Source organism: Muntiacus reevesi, chromosome 4 (assembly GCF_963930625.1).
Source record: "Muntiacus reevesi chromosome 4, mMunRee1.1, whole genome shotgun sequence".
In the NCBI taxonomy this organism is placed as follows: Eukaryota; Metazoa; Chordata; class Mammalia; order Artiodactyla; family Cervidae; genus Muntiacus; species Muntiacus reevesi.
In genome coordinates this window covers 50,294,497-50,309,347 of record NC_089252.1, presented here as the reverse complement: position 1 = coordinate 50,309,347, position 14,851 = coordinate 50,294,497, and the positions used below count along the sequence as shown (strand labels likewise).

Below are 14,851 nucleotides of genomic sequence, written 5' to 3'. Positions count from 1 at the left end.
TTCCATGGTGTATATGTACCACAGCTTCCTTATCCATTCATCTGCTGATGGGCATCTGGGTTGCTTCCATGTCCTGGCTATTATAAACAGTGCTGCGATGAACATTGGGGTGCACGTGTCTCTTTCAGATCTGGATTCCTCAGTGTGTATGTCCAGAAGTGGTATTGCTAGGTCATATGGCAGTTCTATTTCCAGTTTTTTAAGAAATCTCCACACTGTTTTCCATAGTGGCTGTACTAGTTTGCATTCCCACCAACAGTGTAAGAGGGTTCCCTTTTCTCCATACCCTCTCCAGCATTTATTGCTTGTAGACTTTTGGATAGCAGCCATCCTGACTGGCGTGTAATGGTACCTCATTGTGGTTTTGATTTGCATTTCTCTGATGATGAGTGATGTTGAGCATCTTTTCATGTGTTTGTTAGCCATCTGTATGTCTTCTTTGGAGAAATGTCTGTTTAGTTCTTTGGCCCATTTTTTGATTGGGTCATTTATTTTTCTGGAATTGAGCTTCAGGAGTTGCTTGTATATTTTTGAGATTAATCCTTTGTCTGTTTCCTCATTTGTTATGATTTTCTCCCAATCTGAGGGCTGTCTTTTCACCTTACTTATAGTTTCCTTTGTTGTGCAAAAGCTTTTAATTTTCATTAGGTCCCATTTGTTTATTTTTGCTTTTATTTCCAATATTCTGGGAGGTGGGTCATAGAAGATCTTGCTGTGATTTATGTCGGAGAGTGTTTTGCCTATGTTCTCCTCTAGGAGTTTTATAGTTTCTGGTCTTACATTTAGATCTTTAATCCATTTTGAGTTTATTTTTGTGTATGGTGTTAGGAAGTGTTCTAGTTTCATTCTTTTACAAGTGGTTGACCAGTTTTCCCAGCACCACTTGTTAAAGAGATTGTCTTCTTTCCATTGTATATCCTTGCCTCCTTTGTCAAAGATAAGGTGTCCATAGGTTCGTGGATTTATCTCTGGGCTTTCTATTCTGTTCCATTGATCTATATTTCTGTCTTTGTGCCAGTACCATACTGTCTTGATGACTGTGGCTTTGTAGTAGAGTCTGAAGTCAGGCAGGTTGATTCCTCCAGTTCCATTCTTCTTTCTCAAGATTACTTTGGCTATTCGAGGTTTTTTGTATTTCCATACAAATTGTGAAATTATTTGTTCTAGTTCTGTGAAAAATACCGTTGGTAGCTTGATAGGGATTGCATTGAATCTATAGATTGCTTTGGGTAGAATAGCCATTTTGACAATATTGATTCTTCCAATCCATGAACACGATATGTTTCTCCATCTGTTTGTGTCCTCTTTGATTTCTTTCATCAGTGTTTTATAGTTTTCTATGTATAGGTCTTTTGTTTCTTTAGGTAGATATACTCCTAAGTATTTTATTCTTTTTGTTGCAATGGTGAATGGTATTGTTTCCTTAATTTCTCTTTCTGTTTTTTCATTGTTAGTGTATAGGAATGTAAGGGATTTCTGTGTGTTAATTTTATATCCTGCAACTTTACTATATTCATTAATTAGCTCTAGTAATTTTCTGGAAGAGTCTTTAGGGTTTTCTATGTAGAGGATCATGTCATCTGCAAACAGCGAGAGTTTCACTTCTTCTTTTCCTATCTGGATTCCTTTTATGTCTTTTTCTGCTCTGATTGCTGTGGCCAAAACTTCCAACACTATGTTGAATAGTAGTGGTGAGAGTGGGCATCCTTGTCTTGTTCCTGATTTCAGAGGAAATGCTTTCAACTTTTCACCATTGAGGGTGATGCTTGCTGTGGGTTTGTCATATATAGCTTTTATTATGTTGAGGTATGTTCCTTCTATTCCTGCTTTCTGGAGAGTTTTAATCATAAATGAGTGTTGAATTTTGTCAAAGGCTTTCTCTGCATCTATTGAGATAATCATATGGTTTTTATCTTTCAATTTGTTAATGTAGTGTATTACGTTGATTGATTTGTGGATATTAAAGAATCCTTGCATTCCTGGGATAAAGCCCACTTGGTCATGGTGTATGATTTTTTTAATATGTTGTTGGATTCTGTTTGCTAGAATTTTGTTAAGGATTTTTGCATCTATGTTCATCAGTGATATTGGCCTGTAGTTTTCTTTTTTTGTGGCATCTTTGTCTGGTTTTGGAATTAGGGTGATGGTGGCCTCATAGAATGAGTTTGGAAGTTTACCTTCTTCTGCAATTTTCTGGAAGAGTTTGAGTAAGATAAGTGTTAGCTCTTCTCTAAATTTTTGGTAGAATTCAGCTGTGAAGCCATCTGGTCCTGGGCTTTTGTTTGCTGGAAGATTTCTGATTACAGTTTCGATTTCCTTGCTTGTGATGGCTCTGTTAAGATCTTCTATTTCTTCCTGGTTCAGTTTTGGAAAGTTATACTTTTCTAAGAATTTGTCCATTTCATCCAAGTTGTCCATTTTATTGGCATAGAGCTGCTGGTAGTAGTCTCTTATGATCCTTTGTATTTCAGTGTTGTCTGTTGTGATCTCACCCTTTTCATTTCTTATTTTGTTAATTTGGTTCTTCTCTCTTTGTTTCTTAATGAGTCTTGCTAATGGTTTGTCAATTTTGTTTATTTTTTCAAAAAACCAGCTTTTAGCTTTGTTGATTTTTGCTATGGTCTCTTTAATTTCTTTTGCATTTATTTCTGCCCTAATTTTTAAGATTTCTTTCCTTCTGCTAACCCTGGGGTTCTTCATTTCTTCCTTCTCTAATTGCTTTAGGTGTAGAGTTAGGTTATTTATTTGGCTTTTTTCTTGTTTCTTGATGTAAGCCTGTAATGCTATGAACCTTCCCCTTAGCACTGCTTTTACAGTGTCCCATAGGTTTTGGGTTGTTGTGTTTTCATTTTCGTTTATTTCTATACATACTTTGATTTCTTTTTTGATTTCTTCTATGATTTGTTGGTTATTCAGAAGCGTGTTATTTAGCCTCCATATGTTGGAATTTTTTCCCTGTAATTGAGATCTAATCTTACTGCACTGTGGTCAGAAAAGATGACTGGAATGATTTCAATTTTTTTGAATTTTCCAAGACCAGATTTATGGCCCAGGATGTGATCTGTTCTGGAGAAGGTTCCGTGTGCACTTGAGAAAAAGGTGAAGTTGATTGTTTTGGGGTGAAATGTCCTATAGATATCAATTAGGTCTAGCTGGTCCATTGTATCATTTAAGGTTTGTGTTTCCTTGTTGATTTTCTGTTTAGTTGATCTATCCATAGTTGTGAGTGGGGTATTAAAGTCTCCCACTATTATTGTGTTACTATTAATTTCCTCTTTCATACTCGTTAGTGTTTGCTGTACATATTGCGGTGCTCCTATGTTGGGTGCATATATATTTATAATTGTTATATCTTCTTCTTGGATTGATCCTTTGATCATTATGTAGTGTCCTTCCTTGTCTCTTTTCATATCCTTTATTTGAAAGTCTATTTTATCTGATATGAGTATTGCGACTCCTGCTTTCTTTTGGTCTCCGTTTGCGTGAAATATTTTTTTCCAGCCCTTCACTTTCAATCTGTATGTGTCCCTTGTTTTGAGGTGGGTGTCTTGTAGACAGCATATATAGGGGTCTTGTTTTTGTATCCATTCAGCCAATCTTTGTCTTTTGGTTGGGGCATTCAACCCATTTACATTTAAGGTAATTATTGATAGGTGTGGTCCCTTTGTCATTTACTTTGTTGTTTTGGGTTCACGTTTATACAACCTTTCTGCATTTCCTGTCTAGAGAAGATCCTTTAGCATTTGTTGAAGAGCTGGTTTGGTGGTGCTGAATTCTCTCAGCTTTTGCTTGTCTGTAAAGCTTTTGAATTCTCCTTCATATCTGAATGAGATCCTTGCTGGGTACAGTAATCTAAGTTGTAGGTTATTCTCTTTCATTACTTTCAGTATGTCCTGCCATTCCCTTCTGGCCTGGAGGGTTTCTATTGATAGATCAGTTGTTATCCTTATAGGAATCCCTTTGTGTGTTATTTGTTGTTTCTCCCTTGCTGCTTTTAGTATTTGCTCTTTGTGTTTGATCTTTGTTAATTTGATTAATATGTGTCTTGGGGTGTTTCGCCTTGGGTTTATCCTGTTTGGGACTCTCTGGGTTTCTTGGACTTGGGTGGCTATTTCCTTCCCCATTTTAGGGAAGTTTTCAGCTATTATCTCCTCGAGTATTTTCTCATGGCCTTTCTTTGTGTCTTCTTCTTCTGGGACTCCTATGATTCGAATGTTGGGGCGTTTCACATTGTCCCAGAGGTCCCTGAGGTTGTCCTCATTTCTTTTGATCCTTTTTTCTTTTTTCCTCTCTGCTTCATTTATTTCCACCATTTTATCTTCTACCTCACTTATCCTATCTTCTGTCTCCGTTATTCTATTCTTGGTTCCCTCCAGAGTGTTTTTGATCTCATTCATTGCATTATTCATTTTTAATTGACTCTTTTTTATTTCTTCTAGATCTTTATTAAACATTTCTTGCATCTTTTCAATCTTTGTCTCCAGGCTATTTATCTGTACCTCCATTTTGCTTTCAAGATTTTGGATCATTTTTATTATCATTATTCTGAATTCTTTTTCAGGTAGATTCCCTATCTCCTCCTCTTTTGTTTGACTTGGTGGGCTTTTTTCATGTTCCTTTACCTGTTGGGTATTTCTCTGCCTTTTCATCTTGTTTAGATTGCTGTGTCTGGAGTGGGCTTTCTGTATTCTGGAGGTCTGTGGTTCCTTTTTATTGTGGAGGTTTTACCCAGTGGGTGGGGTTAGACGATTGGCTTGTCAAGGTTTCCTGATTAGCGAAGCTTGCGTCAGTGTTCTGGTGTGCGGATCTTGATTTCTTCTCTTTAGATAGCAATGGAGTGCCCAGTAATGAGTTTTGAGATGGGTCTATGTGTTAGGTGTGACCTTGGGCAGTCTGTATGTTGACGTTCAGGGCAATGTTCCTGCGTTGCTGGAGAATTTGCGTGGTATGTCGTGCTCTAAAACTTATTGGCTCTTGGGTGGTGGTTGGTTTCGGTGCAGGTATGGAGGCTTTTGTACGGTCACTTATTACTTAAAGATTCATGTAGTCAGGAGTTTTCTGGTGTTCTCAGGTTTTGGGCTTAAGTCTCCTGCTTCTGGATTTCAGTGTTATTCTTCCTGTAGTCTCAGGACTTCTCCAACTATACAGCACTGATAATAAAACTTCTAGGTTAATGGTGGAAAGTTTCTCCCCCGTTAGGGAGACCCAGAGAGGTTCACCGAGTTACATGGAGAAGAGGAGAGGGAGGAGGGAGATAGAGATGGGCAGGAGGAGAAAGAGGGGGACTCAAGAGGAGAGAGACAGATCTACGAAGTTGTCTGATCCCAGAGTGTTCTCCGTAGCCCAGACACCCACAAAGATTCACAGAATTGGATTGGGAAGAGAAGGGGAAAGGAGAAAATAGAGGTGTTCTGAGGTAGAAAACAGAGTCAAGATTGGGAGAGAGTAATCAACACACTCCTGAATAAAAATGGAAGCTGAATATTGGATTCTTAAATGTTCACAATTTATATCATATACTGAAAAACAAAAATTAAAAATCTAGAGTAGAGGTTAGACTCTTAAAAATACTATATTAAAAACAAAAACCCAAACACACAAAAGAAATTTTAGAAATATATATGAAGTTTGGTACAAAAATAGGGCTTCTCTTCTTTTTTTTTTTTTTTTCCTTTCTTCTGCAAGGTTATAGTGTATTGAAAATGAAGATTAAGGCGTAGTAAAAGGAGTGCTAGAGAGCTTTAAAAGAAATCAGAGAAAAAGAAAGAGAGAAAATAGAAGAGAAGAAGAAAAAAGAAAAGAAAAAAAAAGAAGAAAAAGAAAAAAGAAAGAAAAAAAATTGTTTTGCCTAATTAAAAAAAAATCGTAAAAATCTATGAAAATGAAAGTTAAGGAGTAATGGGGGAGTAATAGGGAATTTTTAAAGGAAAATAAAAGAGAACCAAGAAAAAAGAAAAAAAAAATTTTTTTTCCTTACTTAAAAAAAAGAAAAAAAAAAAAGAAAAGAAAAAGAAAAAATATATCTAGGAATTTCTCTGGAGCTGTTGCGGTCAGTGTGGGTTCGGCTCAGCTTCAGCTAGCTCCTCGTTCCAGCTTACACTTCTCGATATCTACAGGCCCTTCCGGTGTAGTCAGTCGGTGGTTTCTTCAGGGATTTTAATCTGTTGCACCAGTCCCTTCTGAAGCGGTTCCCTTTGTTTATTTGGCTTCTGTTGCCGGTCTCTTCCGCGCCTAATTTCCGCCCTGACACAGGGGGCGGAGGTGGATTCTTATTCAGGTAGCTAGTTCCGTCGCGCTGCGGGGAGGGGCTGTGCGGGGAGGGGCTGTGCGGGGAGGGGCCGGCGCTCCAGGGAGAGGCTTGCGCTCTTTTCTCGGTCTGCGCTTCTCAGGCTCCGGGCTGCTCTGTCTGAAGCGCGCGGCTCCAGCCCTCGGGCGATTCACAAAAGCGCGGCACACAAAGCCGGGTCCGCGCTCCGTCCCCACCCCGCCCGAGCGGCCCAGGCAGCCAGGCGCTTGACGGGCGCTCTCTCCCCGGGTGCGGCGCGTCTTCTGCCCTGCGCGGCCCCAGTCTCAGTCCCCACCATTGCCAGTCGGGCGTGCGCGCCCTCTGCCCTCCGCGTCCCCAGCCCCAGTTCCCGCCCGCGCCGGTCGGGCGCCCGCGCCTTCCGTCTCGCCAGGACCCTCCCGGCGGTCTTCGGCCGCCCAGAATCTCGGTCCCTTTGTTCTGCGAACGGCCGGCAGTGTGTTCCGGCCGGTTAATTTTCTCTCTCTTTGCTCTCCCACAGTTCAAGCTGGGAACTCAAAAAAGCTCCCTCCGATTGTCCTCAGGGCACTCAGACCCGGACCCTGCCCCAAGCAATGCCGCCCGCTCCTCTCCGTTCCGCCCCCACTTGCTGGTGGTGGATGCGGGCGTCTGGGGTACTTTTCTGCTGGGAGTTGCTTTTAGGCTCGTAATCTGTGGGTTTTATTTATTGTATCCCTCCCAGTCAGATTCAAACTCTTGAGATTCCAACACTTCCCCCAGGCCCGCCAGAGCGAGGGTTTCCCGGTGTCTGGGAACGCCCTCTATTAAGACCCTTCCCGGGACGGATCTCCGTCCTTAGCTCTTTTGTCTCACTTTTTATCTTTTATATTTTGTCCTACCTCCTTTTGAAGACAATGGGCTGCTTTTCTGGGTGCCTGATGACCTCAGCTAGCGATCAGAAGTTGTTTTGTGAAGTTTGCTCTGCGTTCAGTTATTTTTTTTGAAGAATTTCTAGGAGAGAAAGTGGTCTCTCCGTCCTACTCCTCCGCCATCTTGGCTCCTCCTACCCCCACCATGAATTTTACCAATATTGCTACAGAAGTAAATTTACTTTTATATTTATGGAAAGTGGAATAATTGTTCTCTTCATTCCCTAAACCACACCTCTCTCCATTTTCCAGCCTCATTCTCACTCCTGGAGTTTGGGCAGAGAAGGCTCAAAATGACTTAAATTTGGAACCATGTGATTACATGATTTTAAAAGTTATTAAACAGTTAAATATTATTTGATGACAGAAATGGTTGAGTTAGCAATACTAATATGGATAAAAATTCAACGATACATTTATTAAAATGGTGATACAGAAGCAAAACAAGTCGTGATAGCATTACAGGGAATCAAGTTAAAAATATAAAGTTATTCCTGTTCATACCAGTACATGCCACCTACCAGGAGAAAAATGAATGTTCCCTTGAAGTGAGAGTATATTTTATTGCCGAGGCATTTGATTCACCAAAACCTTCTAAGACCACAGCACGGAACACTGACCTGTGAACAGGTACCAGAGGTTATTTGGCTCCAGAGTTTCCATCTCACCCCTGCGGGTTGTCTTTCTGTGTCGAATTTTATAACCCGTAATAAATCCATTTTGTGTTCCTGATGGAGGAGGCAGCCAGCTTACTTTGATACTCTGTAAAATAACAGATCCAATTTACATCATTAGAGAAAGGAGGAACAACAAGATAGGGCCAGAGAACTGACCCAAACCTAAGTGCAAATAAGGTAGAAATGCAAGAAGTGTTAGAGATTATCCCTCGGAACCAAGTTAAATCCATTCTTATTGCTGTGTCTGATTTTGACAAATCTACACAATTCATTTGATTGATTACATGCATCACTCTCTCTCCACTGCAAATGCCACGAAAATGACAATAAATATTCTAAATGGTGTAAAGCCATAAGGAAATAGAGAATAGAACACTAGTGGATGAAAGATGTTAATAAATTTTTAGAAGTTACAAAAGAAGAAAAGTATTGTGACCAAGTCAAAGGAGAAGGATGACATCTACATACCTCTTTAAAGACATTAATGAAAACAAGGTGATCAGCATGACAAAATTCAGGGAAGACTGGAAATTATTGCTTCCTGAGTACCTTAGAAAGCAGGTCTAAAGCATAGTTTTGAGATGATAGAAGATGGATTAAAAGTCCTACCACATTCGGCAAAGTCAGTCAGCTAACCCTCCCTGAACCTGGAGGAGCCAGGATCTTCATTTTCTAGGGATACTGAAACAGAAGCTGCAGATTTAGGGACACCAGACATGGAAGAGAAGAGAGATAAGGGTGAGAGTTAAGTCAGTGACATGAGTCATTCAAGTCGTCTTCCTTCACCTGACACCTAGAGCAATGGCATCCAGGTGTGCACTTCCCAGAGAGAATATCAGATCATTGTTCTGAGAATGAACAATTTTCAGAGAAAATTGAGAAGAATAAGAGAAAACACCACCCAGATCCCTGATTAATCTCCCAACAGTGAGGATCCCGCTGAATAACCCCCACTCACTCGTGCACCAGAATTTGCACTTCATAATCGCCTTTAGGGTACTACATTTTTATGTAAACTGATAATTCATGACTATCAGACACTGAAACAAAGCCTTTGGCATAACAGCCAGAGAGAAAAGCATGTAAGAGTGTGATGGCACTTGAAGGGAACAGCATTAGTGTTTAAAGCAGGAAAAGGGTCCAAAGAACTATCACTAATACCCTAATAATCAAACAGAAGATACTGACTCAGTAGCGTAAAAGTACAAGAAAGATAAAAGATTTTTAAAAGCCTATGACATTCATAATTTGGTTGCATAAATTAAATATGCAATAGATAAATTGGAAAATAAATTAGTAGAAACCTTCCAAAATTCAGGGGGGTGGGAAATGACAATCAAGGGAAATAAGAAAGAAAAGATAAGAAATTAGTGGTTTAATTCATAATTTCTGACACTCAGCTAGTGAGATAAGAGAACAAAGGAGCAGGATAAAGAAAACGCTAAAAATTAGCAACAAGAAAACAAAGCAAAACAAAAAAACCCCACAAAATCCTCCTTTTGATAAAAATTTTGCATAACTAGAAGATTGAGACTTCATTCTGAAAGGGATTATGGAATATCTAACATAATAAATGAAAAGAATAACATTAATAAATGAAAAGAATCATATTGTAAGAAACACTAGAGAATCATGGGGAAGGGAAGATCCAAAATCTTCCAGAATGGATGGAAAAAAAAGAAAAAAGTGTATATAAATTACAATCAGGGGTAAAAACAGCATCAGATTTCTTAAAAACAAACAAAATTTTAAGATTGAAAAGAATATTTAAACCTAGAATTTCATGTCTAGTCAAATAAACTATGATGTGAGAGGAAAATACAACACAAATCTATGAACACCTATTAGTATAAGTATAGGGATATTTCAGATATGAATGACTTCTAAGATATCCATCTGTGTACCCTTTACCTGGGGGCTAATGAAGGTATGCTCCAGAAAAATGAGAGGCAAACCAAGAAAAGAAAAGATCTGAAATCCAACAAGCAGAGAATCCAAAACAGAAAGAGAAATATGAATTTTTTAGAAAGGTAGTGAGGAAAACAGCAAGACTGGGTTTTAAAGGACACTAGTCAAAAGAGTACATACTGCATAATTCCATTGATATGAAGTTCCAGAACAGATAAAACTAATCTACAGTAACGCAAATCAGAGAAGCAGTTGCCTATGGCAATTGCACTGGAAAACTGGTTGGATATGGGTACAAGGAAAGTTTTTGGGTAACAAAACTGCATCATAGTTCAAGTTTGTTATATGGGTGAATACAATTGTCAAAACACATTGCTATGGGCTAAATTCTGAACTCCTCCTAACCCACCCTCCAAAGACCCCAATTCATATGCTGATATCCTAATCCCCAATACCTCAGAATGTTATTTAGAGATAGGGCTTTAAAATAGGTAATTAAGGTTAGATGAAGCCATTAGTGCGGGCTCTAATTCAACATGACTGGTATCATAACAAGAAAAGATTAGAACACAGACACACACTGAGGAAGCTCACGTGATGACACTGGAAGAAGACACCCATCTATGAGTTAAGGAGCAAGGACTCAGAAGAAATAACTACAATAAATCTTGACCTTGGACTTCCAGCCTCCAGAACTCTGAGAGAATAAACACCTGTGATTTAAGCCACTTACTGTGGAACCTGTTATGACAGCCCTAACAAATTAATACACTCATGGAACTGAACATTTAGGGTTTCTGCATTTCACTTCTAATTACACTTCATCCAAGGAAGAAGGAATAGAAGGAAAACGAGGAAGAAGAGAAGGAAGGGAAAAGGAAGAAGCCTGGGGAAGGGAAATGGGGGTGGATGTGTGCTGAATTCTGACATAACAATAACGCAGTCAATGATCTGTAACACTGGTGAATTAAAATTAGGGAATTAAGGGCCATTAAAGGCACATTAATGAGAAACATAAAGGTACATGCCAGAAGAAATAACAGCTAAAAGTGATGGATATGGGAACTGGAAGGAATGAGAACAGTCTGGAGACAGGGAAGAATCTAGTGGTCTTTGTTATAAGCCTCATTGATATTATTTAACCTAAAATAATACATATGTAATATTTTGATGAAATTTTAAATTAATTAAAAAAAAACGAACACACAAAATTGTTATTTGAGACCAATCGAAAAATAAGTGATCGTCAGAGGCAAAAATCCCTCAGTTGGGAAGATCCCCTGGAGAAGGAAATGGCAACCCACTCCAGGATTCTTGCCTGAGAAATCCCATGGACACAGGAGCCTAGCGGACTATATAGTCCATGGGGCTGCAAAGAATCAGACACGACTGAGCGACTAACGACGAACTAACTGAACTCAGTGCCAAGGAATGGATCTCTGAACCCTCGGTCCACAACCCTAGGACCACTCTGATATTTCAGTTATGTGGGCCTAGCAGAGACTCAACAGTGTGCTCTGGTGATATGGGAGCTTGAGCCCTTTCTTCCAGATCTGCTACAAGTTAGCTAGCTCTCTACAAATGATTCAGTTTATGTAAAAGGATTTTAAAAAGTTATCTAAAGTCACAGCTATTTGCTCAGCATTAAAAAAGAAAAAAAATCAAAGAACATGTCAACTAGAATCAGTTCTCATCATTTGCAGTAGTTATTTTCTGTAAAGGTACTTGCAGACACTGAATTTGGAAATACTGTAATATTGTTCCTAGGTAAAATAAAGTTCAGGTTCTACTGAGACTTTGGTAACAACATTTTTGTGAACTCATCAACACCTCACCTAGTTTTATATGTGCTCCTATTTAATGGCACTTTATTTAATATCATCATTGATGCATTAACATTGAACTCACAGTCAAGAACACAACAGTGCATGGCTGAACAAAGCTTATCTAATACCTGTATTTTCTCCTTAAGGCACACTGCAGCCTTTATGCACTTAGGGACACTAGACAACACCTCAGCGTTATACTTGGGGACCATTTTAACCAGAAAACTTTCCAAAGGAAATCAATAAATAAATGCCAAAAAGCGCATTTCTTTGACCACAAAAGAGACACTTGGTTAAAATATGAGAACTGAAGCAAGGTAACAGAGCATCTCCTTGTTCAGCCTCAGCTGGGAAAATGTGTTCCTGGAGACACAGTTTTCACTGATCCCCATAGGTGCAGTGTGCAAGTCTACAGATGACTGTAGAGACACTGTGGGTATTGATTTGGGGGCACAAATAAATTTTAGCACGTAGATGAATTTGCAGATATAGAGTCTACAAAAAATAAGAATCAAATACAATGATATAATTGTATTCTCATCTCTCTCTGAAAAGATACCAAACCACCTAATCTGCCCCTTGAGAAATCTGTATGCAGGTCAGGAAGCAACAGTTAGAACTGGACATGGAACAACAGACTGGTTCCAAATAGGAAAAGGAGTACATCAAGGTTGTGTATTGTTACTCACTTTATTTAACTTATATGCAGAGTATATCATGAGAAACACGGGGCTGGATGAAGCACAAGCTGGAATCAAGATTGCCAGGAGAAATATCAATAACCTCAAGTATGTAAATGACACCACCCTTATGGCAGAAAGTAAAGAAGAACTAAAGAGCCTCTTGATGAATGTGAAAGAGTTGAGTGAAAATGTTGGCTTAAAGCTCAACATTCAGAAAACTAAAATCATGGCATCTGGTCCCATCACTTCATGGCAAATAGATGGGGAAACAGTGGTAGGCTTTATTTTTGGAGGGCTCCAAAATCACTGCAGATGGTGACTGCAGCCATAAAATTAAAAGATGCTTGTTCCTTGGAAGAAAAGTTATGACCAACCTCGACAGTATATTAAAAAGCAGAGACATTACTTTGCCAACAAAGGTCTGTCTAGTCAACGCTATGGTTTTTCCAGTAGTCATGAATGGATGTGAGAGTTGGACTATAAACAAGGCTGAGCACTGAAGAATTGATGCTTTTGAACTGTGATGTTGGAGAAGACTCTTGAGAGTCCCTTGGACCGCAAGGAGATCCAACCAGTCTATCCTAAAGGAAATCAGTCCTGAATATTCATTGGAAGGACTGATGCTGAAGCTGAAACTCCAATACTTTGGCAGCATGATGTGAAGAGCTGACTCATCTGAAAAGACCTTGATGCTGGGAAAGATTGAAGGCAGGAGGAGAGGGGACGACAGAGGATGAGGTGGTTGGATGGTATCACCAACTCAATAGGTATGACTTTGAGTAAACTCTGGGAGTTGGTGATGGACAGGGAGGCCTGGTGTGCTGTGGTCCATGGGGTCACAAAGAGTCAGACACGACTGAACAACTGAATTGAACTGACAGTGATATAATAAACATATTAACAATTACAGAAGAACATAGCTATATAAAGTTAATCTGAATATTTAAGTTGTCAGAATATATTTGAAAGAGTATAGCACTACTGAAATCAATTACAAGGAAACGAAGTAGCATTCTTGCATTCTTAATAATACATGTTAACACTTTTTTTTGTACATATTCTAGACCTGGAAGTGGTCTAGGCACCCCACATATCTATATGAGTTATGCTTTTTATCCTCACAATGACCCAGTCAGTTAAAAGTCTATCATTATGGTCTTTGTACAATCATGTCAACAGGGACACAGAATGGTTAAGCAGCTTGAAACCATGAGGCAGTAAGTGATGGAGGCAAGATATGAACTGAGATAGTACCAGTTTGAAGCTCGCATTCTTTATTATTTAATATTGCCTCCTGAGGGGGCTCCAAAGGCTGAGAGCCTAATTCATTCAGTTATTATTCATTCGAAATATATTAACTACATCTCTGCTGTGTCACAAGCACTAGCCTGGGACTTCTATAAATCCTGATAGTATATTCATTCATTCTGGCTGAGAAAATAGAGATCATAATGAAAATAAAGTGCTAAATGCTAGACTAGATAATCCCAGAAAATACAATGAAAGTATAATACATGGAGAAGTTAATTCTCTGTCATATGGTCAAGAAAGACTTGACAAGGAGCCCATCCTTTCAAAGTGACATTTATGGAGGGGATAGATAAGATATTTAAGATAGAGCAAATACTGAGAGGAGGCTCAAGGGGTCATGACAATATAGGGCCTCTTCAAGTGAAGGTCAAGTAACTACTTGGTGGCTAGAGCAAATGGGACATGTAGGACAATGTAATGGAAAGGCAGATTGAAAAGAGAACAGCGTTTTAGGCCATGCTAAAGAAACACATGGTTAGATCAATGTGCTAATTTAAGGCATTTGGTTAAGTTTTGGGAAAGAAACTCATGAATAAAATAGCAACGTATTGTCCTCTGCATCCAAAGAAACATAGCCTTAAATATGTGTATGCACACACACACACAAAAACACACACCTCTCCTGCCTCCCTCCACACACACACACATATATGCACATGCATGGATGTGTTCTTTGCTCTCAAAGGTTTTAGACAGTAGTAAAGAAAACCAGATTGGATGAAGAATTATCCCTTATATTTATACTCCACTATATATCTATTCTTATTTTTCAATGCCTCAAGACAGTCATGGCTGATATTTTTACCACTTTGCAATTTCATAAAGGAGATAATTGTGTTAAATGAATGGGCAGAAGTCACACTGTATCATCACAGGACAATTAGCAGACTATTGAATCTAATGTCCTTTTTATTATTTCATACTAAAGTAAACAATCAAAGAGCCTCTACTTGGAAATTCTAATCACCTCGATTATTCTAAAAATATTATTGAGAGGAATAAAAACTGAATTTAAATAATTAGTTTTTAATATACCCAATAGACTTTTGCATTAGGAGCTCTTGGCAAATCAAGAAGGGTCATTTTCTAAGGACTGAAAGTTTGTTTTTTTAAAGAAAAATTTAAATTTAAATAGAAAATTAAAAAAAAATTAAGATCTTAGACCAAGAGGTAAAATCTTATGAGTTCAAGTTAAAACTTTGCTATGACTTTGTTGAGTGACCTCTCATAAGTCCTGTAAATGACCACATATTGAAAACAGGAGAATAACTGT

General features: G+C 38.7%; 1 protein-coding gene across 1 annotated transcript in view; it reads right to left on the bottom strand.

The window, feature by feature from the left end:
- The window catches only part of DCC (DCC netrin 1 receptor), an 828,232-nt gene that overhangs the window by 235,601 nt on the left and 577,780 nt on the right, over positions 1 to 14,851 (bottom strand). The window contains exon 15 of the mRNA XM_065934991.1: positions 7,794 to 7,935. Coding sequence (XP_065791063.1) covers positions 7,794 to 7,935 — 142 coding nt within the window. The remainder of the gene's footprint in view (positions 1 to 7,793; positions 7,936 to 14,851) is intronic.